The sequence below is a fragment of the Zophobas morio genome, unplaced genomic scaffold, assembly GCF_036711695.1.
Source record: "Zophobas morio isolate AGI-343-1 ecotype UQ-CSIRO unplaced genomic scaffold, CSIRO_AGI_Zmor_V1 ptg000010l, whole genome shotgun sequence".
In the NCBI taxonomy this organism is placed as follows: domain Eukaryota; kingdom Metazoa; phylum Arthropoda; class Insecta; order Coleoptera; family Tenebrionidae; genus Zophobas; species Zophobas morio.
Window position 1 is genome coordinate 5,311,017 of NW_026972115.1, and position 21,371 is coordinate 5,332,387.

At 31.6% G+C, this 21,371-nt stretch overlaps 1 protein-coding gene across 14 annotated transcripts in view; it reads left to right on the forward strand.

Annotated features, from left to right (window-relative positions):
• Positions 1 to 21,371, forward strand: part of LOC135126239 (inositol hexakisphosphate and diphosphoinositol-pentakisphosphate kinase 2-like) — a 38,900-nt gene that overhangs the window by 1,850 nt on the left and 15,679 nt on the right. For 9 of the 14 annotated variants that reach the window (XM_064052142.1, XM_064052140.1, XM_064052132.1 and 6 more), the window contains 12 exons: positions 6,167 to 6,361; positions 6,408 to 6,639; positions 6,684 to 6,844; positions 6,998 to 7,117; positions 13,843 to 14,033; positions 14,081 to 14,362; positions 14,420 to 14,694; positions 14,747 to 14,887; positions 19,678 to 19,912; positions 19,961 to 20,169; positions 20,214 to 20,440; positions 20,502 to 20,753. In XM_064052142.1, coding sequence (XP_063908212.1) covers positions 6,167 to 6,361; positions 6,408 to 6,639; positions 6,684 to 6,844; positions 6,998 to 7,117; positions 13,843 to 14,033; positions 14,081 to 14,362; positions 14,420 to 14,694; positions 14,747 to 14,887; positions 19,678 to 19,912; positions 19,961 to 20,169; positions 20,214 to 20,440; positions 20,502 to 20,753 — 2,520 coding nt within the window. The remainder of the gene's footprint in view (positions 1 to 6,166; positions 6,362 to 6,407; positions 6,640 to 6,683; positions 6,845 to 6,997; positions 7,118 to 13,842; positions 14,034 to 14,080; positions 14,363 to 14,419; positions 14,695 to 14,746; positions 14,888 to 19,677; positions 19,913 to 19,960; positions 20,170 to 20,213; positions 20,441 to 20,501; positions 20,754 to 21,371) is intronic. The other 5 variants (XM_064052133.1, XM_064052136.1, XM_064052137.1 and 2 more) reach the window with 5 other exon arrangements.

Sequence of the window (21,371 nt, forward strand, 5' to 3'; positions counted from 1 at the left end):
ATTTTTTATAATTTGATTTTATATGAGGTTGTACATCAAGTTGACTTTGAATCTTAAACTTTCTCATGGTGTTTTTTTTTATATATAGGCAACCCATAATTCAGGTAAACTGATAAATTGCTACGTATGTACTTACACATCGCAATAGAATTGTAAATAAAATTTAGTTTTAATGTTCAAAATGTTTATAAAAAAATTAAATTATAACAATTTTTAAATATCGATTTTTCAGTTTTTTCAAGTAGAACACCATGTGTTTTATTACTGCATCGTATTCTATTTTTTGTTCTTTTTCTTTTTTATAGTAAGTGTAGGTGTAGGTAAATACAGGGTCTTCTGTTTGAAAAATCTGAAATATCGATATCTAAAAGTCCTGATGTATATAATTTTTATAAACACGGTGTATATGAATATTTTATTTGATTGATTGATTGATTGATTGATATTGAAATCATACCGAGCGTAAACTAAGGGAGTATTGCAATTTTTCAATATTTCAGTCTTGGAATTTTTCAATTGGTCCATTTTTTGATTTTTCAGGTTGTTGATCTTTTCAATGGTTGATTTTTTGATGTTCGATTTCTCAATTTTTTAATTTTTTGACTCTTCAGTTTCCTGATGTTTGGTTTTTTCCAATTTTTAAATCTTATATTTTCCCAATGTTTTCTTTTTTTTTTTGATTTTTCAGGTTGTTGATCTTTTCAATGGTCGATTTTTTGATGTTCGATTTCTCAATTTTTTAATTTTTTGACTCTTCAGTTTCCTGATGTTTGGTTTTTTCCAATTTTTAAATCTTATATTTTCCCAATGTTTTCTTTTTTTTTTTAATGTGTTATCTATCCGAAGAGTTTTGTAATAAATTTTTTTAATATATTGAAAAAAAAAACTAAAAATTTTTCTTATTATGAGGATTATTTTCGGTATAGAATTTTAATAGATTATTGAGATTTAGTTTGTTCTATCTGATTTGTGTAAAATTGGATTTGTAAGTTTTTAACACCAATAAAGTATTGATTGATTGATGTTTCAGATCTTCGATTTTTCTGGTTTTTATTTTTCGGTTTTAAATTTTTAATTTTTGCGATTTTTTGATGTTTCAATTTCTCGATTTTTCAATTATTCGATTCTTCAGTTTTTCGATATTTTAAATTTTATATTTTCCGATTTCTTGATTTTTCAATTCGTTTCAGTTCTTCCTATTTTTCAATTTTTTGAGATTTCGATTATTCGAATTTTCGTTTTTTCGACTTCTCGGTTTTGGATCTTTCGATTTTTCAATTTTTCGACTTTTTGATTCTTCGATTTTTTGATTTTTCGATTTTTCGACTTTTCGTATACCAATTCAAGTTTTTGATTTATCAAAAATGTACTTGATCTTTCCATTTTTTTGATATTTTAAATTTTCGATTTTTCGTCTTCCGATTTCTCTTTTTTTTTTCGATTTCTCAATTTTTCAGGAAGTATGTCAGTTTTGGAATTTTTCGATTTTTGTTTTTTTTGATGTTTCGAATTCTTGATTTTTTAATTTTTTCACTTTTAAATCTTAGATTTTTCGATTTCCCGATGTTTCACTTCTTCGATTTTTCGAGTTTTCAATTTTTCGTTTTAAAATTTTTCAGTTTTTCGATTTTTTAATGTTTCAATTTTTCGTTTTTTTGATGTTTTAATTTCTCGATTTTTCAATTTTTCCATTTTTCAGTTTTTCGATATTTTAAATTTTATATTTTTCGATTTCTCGATTTTTCAGTTCCTTGATTTTCCTATTTTTTAATTTTTTTAATTCTTTTAATTTTCGATTTTTCAATTTTTTGAGGTTTCGATTACTCGATGTTTCGTTTCTTCGACTTATCAGGTTTGGATTTTTCGATTTTTCAATTTTTCGACTTTTTGATTCCTCGATTTTTCGATTTTTCGACTTTTCGATTATATTCAAATTTTCGGTTTTTCAGATGGTATTTGATTTGTCCAGTTTTTTTTTTAATATCTCAAATTTTCGTTTTTCGTCTTTTCCAATTTCTCTATTTATTTTTTTAAATTTCTAGATTTCTCAATTTTTCAGTATGTCAGTTTTGGAATTTTTCGATTTTTGGTATTTTTGATGTTTCAAATTTTCCCGATGTTTCGTTCTTCGATTTTTCTGGTTTTCTATCTTCAGAATTTTTAAATTTTCAATTTCTCGATCAACTTTTTGATTTTTGAAATTTTTCGATTTTTTGCTGTTTCAAATTCTCGATTTTTCAATTTTTTGATTCTTCAATTTTTCAATATTTTATTTATATTGTTCGATTTCTTGATTTTTGAGTTCATTGATTTTCGTATTTTTCAATTTTTCGAATTTTTGATTTTAGATTTTTCGATTCTTTGAAGTTTCGAGTACTCGATCTTTCGTTTTTTTGACTTTTCGGTTTTAAATATTTCGATTTTTCAATTTGTTGACTTCGATTTCTCAACTTTTCTGTTTTCGATTTTTCGATTATTTAAATCTTAAATTTTTCGAATTCCCGATGTTTCAGTTCTTCGATTTTTCGGGTTTTCTAATTTTCGAATTTTTAAATTTTTTGATTTTTGTAGTTTTAGTTTTTTCGATTTAAAATTTTTCAATTCTTCGATTTTTTGATGTTTCAATTTCTCGATTTTTCAATTTTTCAATATTTCGAATTTTTTAATTTTAGATTTTTCAATTTTTTGATGTTTTGATTTCTCGATCTTTCGTATTTTCCACTTCCCGGTTTTAGGTCTTTCGGATTTTCAATTTTTCGACTTTTAAAATGTTTGATTTTATCTATTTTTTAATTTTTCGATTTTTTGTGTTTCGATTTCTGGATTTTTCAAGATTTCGATTTCTCAATTTTTCAATATTTCAGTTTTGGGTATTCCACAATTTCTGGATTTCACAATTTTTCGATACTTCAGTTTTGGGTTTTTTCGATTTTTCGTCTTTCCGATTTTTGTATGTCTGATTTCTCAATTTTTTTAATTTGATGATTTTTCAGTTTATATATGTTTGGTTTTTCCATTTTTAATTCCTATATTTTTTGATTTCTCGATGTTTCAGTTATTCGATTTTTTTGGATTTCAATTTTTCGAATTTTTAAATTTTCAATTTCTCGATTTTTCAATTTGATTTTTAAAATTTTACATTTTTCGATTTTAAAGTTTTCAGTTTTTTTCGGTATGTGGGTTTTGGAATTTTTCGATTTTTCGATTTTTTGATGTTTCTGCTTTTCAGTTTTACGAACTTTTAAATTTTCGACTTTAGATTTTTCGATATTTCGATTTTTCAGGTTTTTGATTTTTAAATTGTCGATATTTTGACTTTTCTATTTGTCGTCCTTTCCGATTTCTCAATTTTTTAATTTTTTGATTCTTCAGTTTCCCGATGTTTGGTTTTTCCGTTTTTTTAATTCTTCGATTTTTCTGGTTTTCAATTTTTCGAATTTTTAAATTTTCAATTCCTCCATTTTTCAATTGTTGTCGTTAACTCAGATTTTTCGATGTTTCAGTTCTTCGATTTTTCTGGTTTTCAATTTTTCGAATTTTTGTTTTCGACTTGCTATTTTTCGATTTTTCGATTTCTCGATTTTTCAGTTTTGCTTGCGATTTCTCGATTTTTCAATTTTTTGATTTTTGAAATTTTAGATTTTTCCATTTTCAATTTTTCAAATTTTTTGATGTTTCGATTTCTCCATCTTTGGGTTTTTCGGTTTTCTCAGTTTTACAATTTTTGGTGTTTCCATTTTCGACTTTTAAAAATTTTGATTTTATCGACTTTTCAATTTTTCGAATTTTTGGTGTTTTGATTTCTCGATTTTTCAAGATTTCGATTCCTCAATACATATTTCAGTTTTGGGTAACCTTGAGTTTCTGTATTTTTAAATTTTTGGATATTTTAATTCTTCCACTTTTTAAATTTAAGATTTTTCGATTTTTTAATTTTTTGACTTTTAAATCTTAAATTTTTCTATTCTCGATGTTTCAGTTCTTCAATTTTTCTGGTTTTCAATTTTTCAGTTTTTCAATTTTTTGATGTTTCGATTTCTTGATCTTTCATTTTTTCGACGTCACGGTTCTAGATTTTTCGATTTTTCAATTTTTCGATTTTTTGATGTTTCAATTTCTCGATTTTTCAGTTCGTTAGTTTTTCTATTTTTTGATGTTTCGGTTTCTTGATCTTTCATTTTCACTTTTTGAATTCCCGATTTTTCCACTTTTCGATTTTTCGATATTCCCAATTCTCGATCTCTCAATTTTTCGATGTTTTCGATTATTCAGTTTTCGATTTTTCAAATACATATTTGATTTTTCCATTTTTTTTTGATTTTCGATTTTTTGATGTTTCGAATTATCGATTTTTTAATTTTGTGACTTTTAAGTGTTACATTTTTCCATTTCTCGATTTCCATTTTTTTTTTTTTGGCTACTCTGTGTTTCAAGATTTCAGTTTTGGGGTTTTTCAGTTTTCAAATTTTATAATTCTTCAATTTTTGGTTTCTTCGATTTTTCATTTGTCGATCTTCCGAACTCTCGATTTCCCGATTAATCGAGTTTTCGACATTTAGATTTTTCGATATTCCCATTTACCAATTTCTCAATTTTTCAATGTTTTCCATTTTTCGATTATTCAATTTTTCAATTTTTCGATTTTTCAAATATTTGATTTTTCCATTTTTTTTCGATATTTCAGATTTTCGATTTTTCGTTTTTCCGATTTCTCGATTTTTTTTTTAATTTTTGATTTCTCAATTTTACGGTATGTCACTTTTGGAATTTTTCGATTTTTTGATGTTTCGAATTATCGATTTTATAATTTTATGACTTTTAAGTCTTAGATTTTTCCAGTTTTCGATTTCCAATTTTTTTTTGACTATTCAATGTTTCCAGATTTCAGTTTTGGGGTTTTTAAATATTAGAATTTTTAATTTTTTTAATTCTTCAATGTTTTCTATTTTTCGATTTTTCAGTTTTCAATTTTTCCATTTTTTCGATTTTTCGTTTTTCCGATTTCTCGATTTTTTTTTTAATTTTTCGATTTCTCAATTTTTCGGTAAGTATGTCACTTTTGGAATTTTTGGAATTTTCGATTTTTTAATTTTTTGACTTTTAAATCTTAGATTTTTCTCAATGTTTCGGTTCTTCGAAATTCGGATTTTTAAATTTTCGACTTTCGATTTTTCGATTTCTCGATTTAAAATTTTTTTGACTACTCAATTTTTCAATATTTTAGTTTTGGGATTTTTTAATTCTTCAATTTCTCTTTTTTTTTAATTTTTTGATTATTCAGTTTCTGGATTCTTCAATTTTTCATTTGTTGATTTTTCGAATTCTCGATTAATCGATTTTTCGACTTTCCCGATTTTTCCAATTTGCAATTTTCTTGATATTCCCATTTGTCTATTTTTCAACTTTTCAATGCTTTCGATTATTCTATTATTCAGCTTTTCAATGTTTCGATTTTTCAGATATTTGATTTTTCCATTTTTTTTTCTGATATATTTGAGATTTTAGATTTATCAATTTTCAATTTTTTGATGTTTCAATTTCTCTATTTTTCGACTTCTTGGTGTTAGATTTTTCGGTTTTTTAATTTTTGACTTTTAAAATTTTTGATTTTACCGATTCTTCAAGTTCTCAGTTTTTTCTTTATTTCGCAATTTCTCGATTTTTGTTTTATTTCTGATGGAATGCGGAAATTAGAATTACCTGTGTATTATTTAATGGAGATAAGCTGCTTGAGATTTTTCATAAAATTATAAATATATTACAGCACATCGTAGTCTCCAACTTTTTGATAAACCGAATATCAATTGAAACGTTTTTATATAACAATAATTTAAAATGTAATCAATAACAATTAATCTACTAAGCCTTAGTAAACCCAAAATAGAAAGCTAAGCTTCATTTTAAGCGTAATAATATTAATCGTCACCTTAAAAGATATTCAAAATTAATCAGCTGACTGAAGTTACTTAACGTTGTTAATCTTGAGATAATTTTTTTCTCTTACGTAACAAAATTACCAAAATACCCTAGACACTAACTTTGTGAAACACCCTGTATATGCGCACATCACTAGGCGAAACGTTGTCGTTCTGGCACGGAATAATCACAACCCTGCGCTTGCCCCTAAACCCCGCCTTGTCAAAAATCACATCATCGTCGTTTTTAGGGGGACCTAGAGCTATGCGACCCCGACCCCTCGCTAAGCCCCCAAGAGATGGAGGACGGGGGCAAAGTCGTCATCGTGGGCGTGTGCGCCATGGCGAAAAAATCCCAGAGCAAGCCGATGACGGAGATCCTGACCCGCCTCCAGGAGTTCGAGTACATTAAAGTGACGGTCTTTCCAGAGGATGTGATTTTACATGTACGTATATGCAGGCATTCAGAATTGATTTAATTTGCTTTTGTAGAAGCCGGTCGAAGAGTGGCCCGTGTGTGATTGTCTGATATCATTCCATTCGAAAGGTTTTCCTTTAGAGAAGGCGATTCAGTACGCCCAGCTGCACAACCCCTACGTGATAAATAACCTGCACATGCAGTACGATATCCAGGACCGGAGGAAGGTTTATGCCACTTTGGAGAACGAGGGGATCGAAATCCCGCGGTACGCCGTCCTGGACAGGGACAGCTCGGACCCGAAACGTAGCGGTTTGGCGGAGGTGAAGGCTCTTTTCTAGATGTAGTAGTTGTAGATCACGAGCTGGTGGAGTCGGAGGACCACGTGGAGGTGAACGGGGTGGTGTTTAATAAGCCTTTTGTGGAAAAACCGGTGTCGGCGGAAGACCACAATATCTACATTTATTATCCGACGTCTGCTGGCGGCGGCAGCCAGAGACTGTTTCGCAAGGTAGATATCCGGGTGGCGGGTAATGTTAGTTCGATCCTTTCTCTGTCTTTGTGTATTCGGGGACGTTTTGTTGCGTGGTTGTGTCTTTTTTTTATGTATTTTTCCAGATTAAGTGTAACAGATGTGCGCAAAATAACTATTAATTAATTTAAGCGTTTGTATTATTCCCAGATCGGCAGCAGGAGTAGCGTTTATTCGCCAGAATCCAGGGTACGCAAGACTGGTAGTTTTATTTATGAAGACTTCATGCCGACGGACGGCACTGACGTAAAAGTGAGTGTTATTAAAGTTGTGCTGAGCACTGTTGGCGAGAGATACATACGTACGTTAAAACTAGTGACTAGTGATAATTTGTGCATGATTTTGGGTGGTTTTTTGATTGTGACGTCCAGGTTTTGCTGTGATAATTTTTTGACCAGAATGTAATACTAAGCGAATGCGATCTATATGTTTTCAACATTTGTTTCACTATCATTTGTCTAGCTTGAATTAGTTTCAAATTGTCCCCACTTTTATGACCTGTCTGTCTGTCTGTCTGTCTGTCGTTTGCTTGTCTGTCTGTCTGTCCGAAATTTGTAAAATAAGATACCTTTGTCCTTGTGGTGTATGAATCCGTGTTGAGTTTTTACCGTAAACATCTCTATTTTTGGAAAAAATCACAATTTGCAATTTAACTTTGAAACTGTAAAACTGAATGCTCTAAAATCGTAATCATTGTAAATCATTAGTCAAAATTTATTCGTTTATCCCCTTCCAAAAAGTTGGTGACGTCATCGGAAAAATTTAAAAGGGTTATCATAAAAGAAATAAAATTTGTAAAATCAAATATCATAAGTTTTCGAAAAACTTGGGTAATTCAGAGGCGAGGGAAGTTCTGTCGAAATAACTTTCGACCAAGTATTTGTAATTGCCAGTTTTATTTTTTTTATCATGTTTTCGTCGCCTTTTTTGTAGCTTTTTCTTTGAACTTTTTGTCGCTTTTTGTGGCCTTTTTTTAGTCGCATTTTTTATCAGGTTTTGGCCTCCTTGTCACCTTTTTAATGATTTTTTTGTGATCAAGTAATTTTTGTAGTTTTTTTGTGGACATTTTGTCAATGTTTGTATTTTTTTGTTTTTACTTTCTGTTTTGAAACATCATTTTTTGATTAGCTTTTTTTTGAGGCCATTTTTGTGGGTTCGTTCTCGATTAATCGATTTTTTGATGTTCCCACTTCTCGATTTTTCGACTTTCCAATGTTTTGATTGTGTTTCAGTTCTTCAGTTTTTCGATTTTTCAATTTTTCTATTTCAGTTTTAGGATTCTTTAATCCTACGATTTTTCGATTTCCCGATTTTTCCGTTTTTCGATTTCTCAATTTTTCTTCCATTTTTCAATTTTTCGATATTTCGGCGTTGGGATTCGATTCTTCAAATTTCCAGTTTTTCAATTTCTGGATTTCTTAGTTTTTCGATGTTGCAGTTTTATGATTTTTCAATTTTTTGACTTCTTCAATGTTTCAACTTTTAAATTTCTCGATTAATTGATTTTTTCATTTTCCCATTTCGCGATTTTTCTACTTTTCAATTTTTAGTTTGTTCAAGTTTTCAATTCTTCAAATATTCGATTTTTCATTTTTTCGATTTCAGTTTTAGGATTTTTCGATTTCAATTTCTCGATTTTTCCGATTTCCCGATTTTTCAGTTTTTCGATTTCTCAATTTTTCTTCCATTTTTCGATATTTCAGTTTTGGGATTTTTAAATTTTTCGATTCTTCAATTTCCCGATTTTTCAAATTCCTGATTTCCCGATTTCTGCAGTTCTGGATTTCTAAGTTTGCCGATGTTTCAGTTTTATTTTCTTCATTTTTGGATTTCTCAACTTTTCGATGTTTTAGTTTTACGATTTTTCCATTTTTTGACGTGAATATTTCAACTTTTAAATTTTTCAATTTTTGGCATTTCGAAATTTTCATTTTTTTTTCTGAATTTCTCGATAAATTGATTTTTTATTTTCCCATTTCGCGATTTCTCGACTTTTCAATTTTTCGATATCTTGTTTTTTTCCAGCTTCGATTTTTCGATTTTTTTGAATTTTTGGAATCTTCTCCATTTTGGATTGTTCGGTTTTAAAATTTTTCGAATTTTCACTTTTTCTATTTCTCATTGTTTGATTTTTCAATTTTTTAGATTTTGAGCTTTTTTTTTATTATTCAGTTTTAGGATTTTTCAATCCTATGATTTTTCGACTTCGATTTCTCACTTTTTCTTCCATTTTTCAATTATTCGATTTTCGATTTCTCGTTTTTTTCCTATTTCGACTGTTAAATTGAGGTTTTTCAATTTTTGGATTTTTTGATACTTCAATTTTTGAGGTTTCCAAGTTTTCAATTTTTCGATGGCTCAAGTTCTCGATTAATTAATTTTTTGGTTTTCCTATTTGTCGATTTTTCCACTTTTCAATGTTTCGATTATTCAGTTTTTCGATTTTTCAATTCGATTTTCAGTTTTAGGATTTTTCAATCCCATGATTTTTCAATTTCGATTTCTCGACTTTTCGATTTTCCGATTTTTTAGTTTTTTGATGTCTCACTTTTTCTTCTTTTTTCAATTTTCGTTTTTTTCGTTTCGATTGTTAAATTTTTGGATTTTTTGAATTATCAATTTTTTCAATTTTGGAATTTTCTCCATTTTAGATTTTTCGGTTTTTAAGTTTTTCGATTTTCCATTTATTCTATTTCTTGCTTTATTAAGATTTCGATGTTTCAATTTTTTGACTTTTCAATTTTTCAGTTTTTTGCGTTTCTATTGATTTTTTTATTTTCCCATTTCGCGATTTCTCGACTTTTCAATCAATTCTACGAGTGTTCGATTTTTCAAATTTTCGATTTTTCGATTTTCAGTTTTAGGATTTTTCAATCCTGCGATTTCTCCATTTCAATTTCTCTACTTTGCAATTTCCCGATTTTTCAGTTTTTCGATGTTCCAGTTTTGTGATTTTTCAATTTTTCGGCGATTCGGTTTTTAATTTTTTTGTTTTATTGATTTTTCAAGTTAATTTTTCACTTATTTTATTTCTCCATTTATCAAGATTTCGATGTTTCAATTTTTTGACTCTTCAATTTTTTAATTTTTGTGGTCTCTAAATTTTCAGTTCTTTGATTTCTCAATTTCTCGAGTAATTGATTTTTGACTTCAATGTTTCAATTATTCCGTTTTTCAATTCGATTTTCAGTTTTAGGATTTTTCAGTACTATTATTTTTCGATTTCTCAATTTTTCTTCCATTTTTCAATTTTTCGATTTTTTGATTTTTTGTTTCTTCCTGTTTCGATTGTTAGATTTTAGATTTTTTAATTTTTGGATTTTTCAATTTTTAAATTTTTCACTTATTGTATTATTTATAAAGATTTCGATATTTCAAATTTTCAAATTTTGACTTTTCAATTCTTCGATTCCCCAATTTCTCGATTAATTGATTTTTTGATTTTTTCATTTCTCGATTTCTCCACTTTTCAATGTTTCGATTCAATTTTTCGATTTTTCAATGCGTTTTTCAGTTTTAGGATTTTTCAATCCTACAATTCCTCGACTTTTCGATTTCCCGATTTTTCGAATTTTTGATGTTTCGATTTCCTCGATTTTTAACTTTTCGATTTTCCAATTTTTCGATGTTTGGATTTTTCTATTTTCCGATTTCCCAATTTTTCATCTTCACTTTTAGAATTTTTCAATTTTTGCGATTTTAAAATTTTTTATTTACGATTTCTCATCGATTTTTAAGTTCTTCGATATTTCTATTTTTAAATTTCTCGATTTTACGATTTTATGCTTTTTCGATTTCTTGACATCTTGGTTATTTGATTTTTAAAATTTTTCGACTTTTTAATTTTTAGATTGCTCGATTTTGCAAGTAATTTTTTGTGGATTTTTTTTATCCTCTGTTTTCATAAAATTCTGTCGCCCAGCTATGGAGTTTTGTCATTTTTTCATTGTTTTTCAATGTTTCGATTATTCAGTTTTTTGATTTTACAATTTTAGGATTTTTCAATCCCATGATTTTTCAATTTCGATTTCTCGACTTTTCGATTTCCCAATTTTTTAATTTTTTGACTTCTCAATTTTTCTTCTATTTTATTAAGATTTCGATGTTTCAATTTTTTGACTTTTCAATTTTTCAATTTTTGACGTTTCAAAGTTTTTAATTCTTCTATTTCTCAATTTCTCGATTAGTTGATTTTTTGATTTCTCAATTCGATTTTTAGTTTTAGGATTTTTCAATCCTGCGATTTTTTCACTTCGATTTCTCGAGTTTTTGATTTCCCGATTTTTTAATTTTTCGGTTTCTTAATTTTCCCATATTTTAGTTTTGAGATTTTTCAATTCTTCAATTGTTCGATTTTTCAATTTCTCGATTTTCAGTTTTTCGATTCATCAATTTCTCAAATTTTCAAAGTACTCGATTTCTACATTTTTCGATTTCTTAATTTTCCAATGTTTCAGTTTTACGATTTTTCAGTTCTTCGACTCTTCACTATTTCAATTTTTCGGTTTTTTGCGTTTCTAAGTTTTCAATTTCTCGGTTTCTCGTTCACGATTAAATGATTTTTTTATTTTTCCATTTCGCAATTTCTCGACTTTTCAATTTTGAGAGTGTTCAGGTTTTCAATTCTACAAGTGTTTGATTTTTCAAATTTTGGATTTCCCGATTTTTCAGTTTTTCGGTTTCTCAATTTTCCAATGTTTTAGTTTTGTGATTTTTCAGTTTTATTGATTCTTCAATTTTTCTTCCATTTTTCAATTTTTCGATGTTTCAGTTTTGGAATTTTGGAAAATTTCGATTCTTTAATTTTTCGATTTTTAATTTTTTTTTGATTTTTTGATTTCCCGAGTTTTCACTTTTTGGTATTTTCTCCATTTTAGATTTTTTGATTTACCATTTATTCTATTTCTCGATTTATTAAGATTTAGATGTTTCAATTTTTCGACTCTTCAATTTTTCAATTTTTGACGTTTCTAAGTTTTCAATTTTTCGATTTTTCAATTTTTCTTCAATTTTTCAATTTTTCGATTTTTCGATTTCTCGTTCTTTTCTTGTTTCGATTGGTAAATTTTAGATAAATTTTGCATTTTTTCAATTTTTGGAATTTTCTCCATTTTGGATTTTTATATTTTTAAATTTTTTGATTTTTCACTTATTGTATTTTTCGATTTATCAAGATTTCAATTCTTCGATTTCCCAATTCCTTGATTGATTTTTTGATTTTCCCACTTCGATTCAATTTTTTAGTTCGATTTTCCAGTTCTTCGGTTTCTCAATTTGTCGATGTTTCAGTTTTGGGATTTTTCAATTTTATCGATTCTTCAATTTTTCTTCGAGTTTTCAATTTTTAACTTTTCGATTTTAGCCTACTTCGATTTCTCAATTTTTTGACTTTTTGATTTTTCGACTTCTCGATTTTTAGAATTTTTCAATTTTTGCGATTTTAAAATTTTTTATTTTCGATTTCTCATCGATTTTTCAGTTCTTCGATATTTCTATTTTTAAATTTCTGGATTTTACGATTTTATGGTGTTTCGATTTCTTGACATCTCGTTTATTCGATTTGTAAAATTTTTCGACTTTTCGATTTTTAGAGTGCTTCATTTTTCAAGCAATTTTTTGTGGATTTTTTGTCCCCCGTTTTCAAAAATTCTGTGGCTCGTTTATGGAGTTTTGTCCTTTTTTGATTGTTTTTTTTTTCTTGTTTCATCGGGACCTTTTTTTATAATCTTCAAATTTTTGATTTTTCGATTTCTTCAGTACAAGATTTCTCAGTTTTCCGATCTTTCACTTTTACGATTTTTTAATTTTTCGATATTATAATTTTTCAGTTTTAACGCTACAAAATTTGAAATTTTCGATTTTTCAATTTCTCAATTAATTGATTTTTTGGTTTTTCCATTTCTCGATTTTTCGACTTTCAGTTTTTCGATTCATCAATTTTTCAAATTTTCGATTTGTCGATTTCTTCATTTTTGGATTTCTAAATTTTCCAATGTTTTAGTGTTACGATTTTTTAATTTGTTTTGTATTTCTAAGTTTTAAATTTTTCGATTACTCAATTTCTTGGTTAATTGATTTTTTATTTTCACGATTTCTTGGCATTTTTTGTAATTTTTTTATGTTTTTTTGTCCCCTGTTTTCACAAAATTCTGTTGTCCTTTTATGGACATTTTGTCCTTTTTTCATTGTCTTTTTTTGTGACCTTTTTTAATTCCGTCACATTAATTCACATTTTTTAATTGTTTTTTTTTAATTTCTACTTTTGCATTTTTGCCTCTTTTTGTAGCCGTTTTTTGTATATATTTTGTGGACGTTGGTTGCGTTTTTTTTAACTCTTTGTTTTTTTTTCTCTTTTCACATTTTTATCCTTTTGTTACCTGTTTTTGTCGCCATTTTTAGTCACATTTTTGTACCGGTTTTTTACCCATTTACTTCTAGGAGTGATCATAAAAACAAAATGCGCAGAATCAAATTTTGTAAATTATATATGAAACTGAATTTCTTTGAGTGTACTTCAGAAACAAGGGAAGTTCGGTCTCAATAACTATAAACCAATTAATCACATGACTCCTCAGCTGAAACTTTTAACAATAAAGAATGTCGATTTATCATTGTTTTCGTATTGGAGGATAGAAGTCAAGGTCAGACAGTAAATTGAGGAAACACAAATTGAACAACAATAAATTGATTGTAATAACATCGTAAAACAATAAAATCGCAATAAAATTTAAATAACCTAAACACACATCACTGATTTACGGCTAATACATGTTTCAAATTTTTGTTTGGCTATGAGTTTTTCAAACTTAACAACCTCTTCCACATAGCGCTGACTAACCCATGCCTCCTTTATCGCCGATGAACTTTCAGTGAGCTATTTTCAGACCGCTTCGAGTGAAACACTCAAAGCCACTTTCACACTCAATTCCCAACCCACCGTGTCCAAACCCCCAAATTCATTCCCTAAATCTGTGAAGGTATACACCGTGGGCCCCGACTACGCCCACGCCGAAGCCCGCAAATCCCCAGCCCTCGACGGAAAAGTGGAGCGCGACCGCGAAGGCAAGGAAATCCGCTACCCGGTGATCCTCAGCAACGCCGAAAAACTCATCTCGAGGAAAGTCTGTCTGGCTTTCAAACAAGCGGTGTGCGGTTTCGACCTCCTGAGGTAAACCTGAAAATTTTCGTCCAAAGTGCTATACAACGACTTTCCAGAGCCAACGGCAAATCCTTCGTCTGCGATGTCAACGGCTTCAGTTTCGTTAAGAACTCCAACAAGTACTACGACGACTGTGCCAAAATCCTCGGGAACATGATCCTGCGGGAGCTCGCCCCCACGCTGCACATCCCCTGGTCGGTGCCGTTCCAGCTGGACGACCCGCCCATCGTGCCCACCACCTTCGGGAAGATGATGGAGTTGAGGTGCGTGGTGGCGGTGATACGACACGGCGACCGCACGCCGAAGCAGAAGATGAAGGTGGAAGTGAGACACCCGAAGTGAGTTTTCGCTCCTTCTAGAGATATTAGTTTTTGAAAAATTTGTTATTGTTGAAGGTTTTTCGAAATTTTCGAAAAGTACGATGGGTATAAGCACGGTCACGTTAAGCTGAAGCGACCCAAGCAACTCCAGGAGATTCTAGACACGGCGAGGTCTCTCCTGGCCGAGATCCAGCAGCACGAAGCCGACCCGGAGATCGAAGAGAAACAGGGGAAGCTGGAGCAGCTGAAGGGTGTGCTCGAGATGTATGGTCACTTCTCCGGGATTAACCGCAAGGTGCAGATGAAGTACCAGCCCAAGGGGCGTCCCAGAGGGTCCAGTTCCGACGATGGTACTAAAGTCTATTTTTAGTCTGATGAAATACCTTGTGATTGTATTGTCAGTAGATAAACCAGCTGAGCCGTCGTTGGTTTTGATTTTGAAGTGGGGGGGCGAGTTAACTCCGGCCGGAAGAATCCAGGCAGAAGAGCTTGGGAGGATTTTCCGGTGCATGTACCCTGGCGGACAAGGTAGACATTTAGCCGGTTCGTATTCAGCTTCTTATTAACACCTAATTAGTTTTTAGCACTGAGCACTTGATTTGCGTTTATTATTGGTTAAAATTTCGTTTAAGGTTTATTTGCGAAATGGTCTTTTTGTTTTTCGTCGTTAGGTATAGTTCAATGTAGAGATCACAGCACTTTTGTCCCGTACTGTACTGTACTGTCTCGAAATATTGTTGTACACAGATTCTAAATTTTTTAAGTAGGGTAAGTTCGTGTGATTTTGTTTTGTTCTGTAATAGATTGCTTGATTAATTACATTAAGTGAGATGGGGTACTTGTGTGTAAGCACATTTGTGATACCAACGTAAACGAAAAAAATTAAATTGGGAAGCCATCTTGGCGCGACGTGCTAAGCGTCAACGATAAAACACACTATTGGAATTTAATGCCATGGCCTACTAAGATATGGCGTCAGCTGCGCCCCTTGTGGAATTTCGTTGTTGAAATTGATTGTACTAACCTCAGAAATTCGTTGGGTAACTAGCAATGGTAATTTATGCAAAAAAAATGTCATGTTCATGTCCCCTAAGCAATTGATGACGTCATCTTACAGTTTTGTGAAATAAAAATATCGTGACGGCGGTTTCAGATTCGTAATTAGCGGAAGATTATCTACAATTCGGCACCAATTTTTGGTAGATTGAACCACTTTTGACCACTTTTTTGGAAAATTTTTGGACATTTTGAGTTCACTTTTCGCGTCTATTTTAACAGATATCGTGACGGCACTTTCAGATTCGTAACTGGCGGAAGATTATCTACAATTTGGCATCAATTTTTGGTAGATTGCACCACTTTTGACCACATGTTTGGAAAATTTTTGGAAATTTTCACTTTTCGTGTTTATTATAACAGATATCGTGATGGCGCTTTCATATTCGTAATTAGCGGAAGATTATCCACAATTTGGCACCAATTTTTGGTAGATTGAACCACTTTTGACCACTTTTTTGGAAAATTTTTGGACATTTTGAATTCACTTTTCGTGTTTATTTTAACAGATATCGTGACGGCGCTTTCAGATTTGTAACTAGCGGAAGATTATCTACAATTTGGCATCAATTTTTGGTAGATTGCACCACTTTTGACCACATGTTTGGAAAATTTTTGGAAATTTTCACTTTTCGTGTTTATTATAACAGATATCGTGATGGCGCTTTCATATTCGTAATTAGCGGAAGATTATCCACAATTTGGCACCAATTTTTGGTAGATTGAACCACTTTTGACCACTTTTTTGGAAAATTTTTGGACATTTTGAATTCACTTTTCGTGTTTATTTTAACAGATATCGTGACGGCGCTTTCAGATTCGTAATTAGCGGAAGATTATCTACAATTTGCCACCAATTTTTGGTAGATTGAACCACTTTTGAGCACTTTTTTGGAAAATTTTTGGAAATTTTGAATTCACGTTTCGTGTTTATTTTAACAGATATGGTGACGGCGGTTTCAGATTCGTAATTAGCGGAAGATTATCTACAATTTGGCAGCAATTTTCGGTAGATTGAACCACTTTTGACCACTTTTTTGGAAAATTTTTGGAAATATTGAATTCACTTTTCGTGTTTCTTTTAACAGATATCGTGACGGCGGTTTCAGATTCGTAATTAGCGGAAAATTATCTACAATTAGGCACCAATTTTTGGTAGATTGAACCACTTTTGACCACTTTTTTGAAAAATTTTTGGGAATTTTGAATTTACTTTTCGTGTTTATTATAACAGATATCGTGACGGCGGTTTCAAAATCGTAATTCGCTGAAGATTATCTACAATTTGGCACCAATTTTTGGTAGATGGAACGACTTTTGACCACTTTTTTGGAAAATTTTTGGAAATTTTGAATTCACTTTTCGCGTTTATTTTAGCAGATATCGTGACGGCGCTTTAATATTCGTAATTAGCCGAAGATTATCTACAATTTGGCACCAATTTTTGGTGGATTGAACCAATTTTAACCATTTTTTTGGAAAATTTTTGGAAATTTTGAATTCATTTTTCGTGTTTATTTTAACAGATATCGTGCCGGCGCTTTCAGATTCGTAATTAGCGGAAGATTATCTACAATTTGGCACCAATTTTTTGTAGATTGAACCGCTTTTGATTACTTTTTTGGAAAATCTTTGGAAATTTTGTATGCACTTTTCGTGTTTATTATAACAGATATCGTGACGGCGGTTTCAGATTCGTAATTAGCGGAGATTATCAACAATTTGGCACAAATTTTTGGTAGATTGAACCACTTTTGACCACTTTTTTGGAAAATTTTTGGAAATTTTGAATTCACTTTTCGTGTTTATTTTAACAGATATCGTGACGGCGCTTTCAGATTCGTAATTAGCGGAAGATTATCTACAATTTGGCACCAATTTTTGGTAGATTGAACCACTTTTGACCACTTTTTTTTTAAATTTTTGGAAATTTTGGATTCACTTTTCGCGTTTATTATAACAGATATCGTGACGGCGCTTTCAGATTCGTAATTCGCGGAAGATTATCTACAATTTGGCACCAATTTTTGGTAGATTGCACCACTTTTGAGCACTTTTTTGGAAAAATTTTGGAAATTTTGAATTCACTTTTCGTGTTTATTATAACAGATATCGTGACGGCGGTTTCAGATTCGTAATTAGCGGAGATTATCAACAATTTGGCACCAATTTTTGGTAGATTGAACCACTTTTGACCACTTTTTTGGAAAATTTTTGTAAATTTTGAATTCACTTTTCGTGTTTATTTTAACAGATATCGTGACGGCGCTTTCAGAGTCGTAATTAGTGGAAAATGATCTACAATTTGGCACTAATTTTTGGTGGATTGAACCACTTTTGACCACTTTTTTGGAAAATTTTTGGAAATTTTGAATTCACTTTTCGCGTTTATTTTAGCAGATATCGTGACGGCGCTTTCATATTCGTAATTAGCCGAAGATTATCTACAATTTGGCACCAATTTTTGGTAGATTGAACCAATTTTAACCATTTTTTTGGAAAATTTTTGGAAATTTTGAATTCATTTTTCGTGTTTATTTTAACAGATATCGTGCCGGCGCTTTCAGATTCGTAATTAGCGGAAGATTATCTACAATTTGGCACCAATTTTTTGTAGATTGAACCGCTTTTGATTACTTTTTTGGAAAATCTTTGGAAATTTTGTATTCACTTTTCGTGTTTATTATAACAGATATCGTGACGGCGGTTTCAGATTCGTAATTAGCGGAGATTATCAACAATTTGGCACCAATTTTTGGTAGATTGAACCACTTTTGACCACTTTTTTGGAAAATTTTTGGAAATTTTGAATTCACTTTTCGTGTTTATTTTAACAGATATCGTGACGGCGCTTTCAGATTCGTAATTAGCGGAAGATTATCTACAATTTGGCACCAATTTTCGATAGATTGAACCACTTTTGACCACTTTTTTGGAAAATTTTTGGAAATTTTGAATTCACTTTTCGTTTATATTATAACAGATATCGTGACGGCGGTTTCGATTCGTAATTAGCCGACGATTATCTACAATTTGGCACCAATTTTTGGTAGATTGAACAACTTTTGATCACTTTTTTGGAAAATTTTTGGAAATTTTGAATTTACTTTTCGTGTTTATTATAACAGATACCGTGACGGTGCTTTCAGATTCGTAATTAGGCGAAGATTATCTGCAATTTGGCACCAATTTTTGGTAAATTGAACCACTTTTGACCACTTTTTTGGAAAATTTTTGGAAATATTGACGTGACGGCGCTTTCAAATTCGTAACTAGCGGAAGATTATCTACAATTTGGCACCAATTTTTGGTAGATGGAACCACTTTTGACCACTTTTTTGGAAAATTTTTGGAAATTTTGAATTCACTTTTCGCGTTTATTATAACAGATATCGTGACGGGGCTTTCAGATTCGTAACTAGCGGAAGATCATGTACAGTTTGGCACCAATTTTTGGTAGATTGAACCACTTTTGACCACTTTTTTGGAAAATTTTTGGAAATTTTGAATTCACTTTTCGTGTTTATAATAACAGATATCGTGACGGCGCTTTCAGATTCGTAATTAGCGGAAGATTATCTACAATTTGGCACCAATTTTTGGTAGATTGAACCACTTTTGACCACTTTTTTGGAAAATTTTTGGAAATTTTGAATTCACTTTTCGTGTTTATTATAATAGATATCGTGACGGCAGTTTCAGAGTCGTAATTAGCGGAAGATTATCTACAATTTGGCACCAATTTTTGGTAGATTGATCCACTTTTGACCACTTTTTTGGAAAATTTTTGGAAATTTTGAATTCACTTTTCGCGTTTATAGTAACAGATATCGTGACGGCGCTTTCAGATTCGTAATTAGGCGAAGATTATCCACAATTTGGCACCAATTTTTGGTAGATTGAACCACATTTGACCACTTTTTTGGAAAATTTTTGGAAATTTTGAATTCACTTTTCGTGTATATTTTTACACATATCGTGATGGCGGTTTCAGATTTAAATTTTCTATTTCTCAGTTTTTCAAAATACGAATTTTCATTCTATTAAAAAAAATACAGTAGACGGAACTAGTTCGCCCAACGAATTTTTGAAGTTAGCCGACTCAATCAAACAACCCAACCCATGAATACAAGTCCCCCATTATTAGCCCATTCTCATAAGATACTCAAGATCATCTATCTCAACTAAAAAACGTACAACGCACTCGAACACATTTGTTATGACAATGTCCCCCACCCCGCCAAACACACTTCAAAAACCCGCCAAATCTTAACCAGGTGAATACGCGGGCGCCCAAGGCCTAGGCCTCCTCCGCCTACACTCCACCTTCCGCCACGACCTGAAAATCTACGCTTCCGACGAAGGCCGCGTCCAAATGACCGCCGCCGCCTTCGCCAAAGGCTTACTAGCCCTCGAGGGCGAACTAACCCCCATTTTAGTCCAAATGGTGAAGAGCGCCAACACCAACGGCTTACTCGACAACGACTGCGACAGCAGCAAGTACCAGAACATGTAAGTCCGGCGGGCCGAATCGTGCGTTTAATGCTATGCCAAACCCAGGTGTAAGGCGCGCCTCCACGAACTCATGCAGCTGGACCGCGATTTTAGCCAGGAGGACCGCGACAAGATCAACCCTTGTAACTCGTCGAGCATCACCGACGCGCTGGACTTCGTCAAGAACCCGGTGAAGTGTTGCAAGCACGTGCACGAGCTGATCAAGTCGCTGATGGAGATCGTCCACGTGAAGAAGGAGGACCCGAAGACGAAAGGTAGGTGGGGGAGGTGTAGATGAGGTTTGATGGGTGTGTTGTAGATGCTATTTTGTACCATGGGGAGACGTGGGAGCTGATGGGGCGCCGGTGGGGGAAAATCGAGAAGGATTTCTACACGAAGAACAAGATTTTTGATATTAGTAAAATCCCGGATATTTATGATTGCATCAAGTATGATTTGCAGCATAATCAGCACACGTTGCAGTTCGAACATGCTGAGGAGTTGTACATTTATGCGAAGTATTTGGCGGATATTGTTATACCACAGGTTGCTATTGAAAAAAAAATGTTGGTTTATTTTTTGTTTATTATTTTTTTTTTTAATGTAGGAATATGGATTGACAGCCCAGGAGAAGCTAACTATAGGTCAGGGAATTTGTACGCCGCTTCTTAAAAAAATTAGGGCTGATCTTCAACGAAATATAGAGGAGCTGGGGGAAGAGAGTGTTAATAGACTCAATCCGCGGTACTCTCATGGGGTTTCAAGTCCGGGTAGGCACGTCCGAACTAGGTTATATTTTACCAGTGAAAGCCACGTCCATTCGTTAATTACGGTCCTGCGACACGGCGGACTACTAGATGTAAGTAAAATTATTCCACTTTTAATTTGTGTTGGTCTCCTCCAAAAAATTGATGACGTCATGTTAAAATTTTGCTGGTAAATCTCCTGGGAGTCCCTAGTGTTTTCTTTTTGAAATTTAGTGGTTTTTTTTTTGGAGCCACTGGTGTATGTTTTTAGAAAAAAAATTAAGGGAGCTCAGTCTCCCTAGTGTCTTTTTTAATGTGAAAGAATCTTCTGGGGTCTTGATGTCTTTTGTTTTAGAAATAAATAAATAAATAAAAAATGATCAATTCCGGGGACTCCTGGTGATTTGTTTTTAACAAAGTTTGAAAGAATCTTGGGGCTCCTATTGCCTTCTGTTTTAAGAATATGGAAGAATTTTCGGTTCCCTTTGTAATTTGTTTTTAAAGAGGTCCTGTTTGATTTTTGAAAGAATCTAAAGATTCTCAGGGGATTTTTAAAATTTAAATAAAAAAAAAGAAATTCAAGAATCTTCGGAGGGTGTTTTATTTTTGAACAAATTTTTAAAAATCTCAGTTTTATTTTTTAAAGAATTGAAGAATCTCAGGGGCCCGTGGTGTTTATTTTTTGAAGTGTTTTAAGAATCTCAGAGGTGCGTGGTGTCTTATTTTTGAAA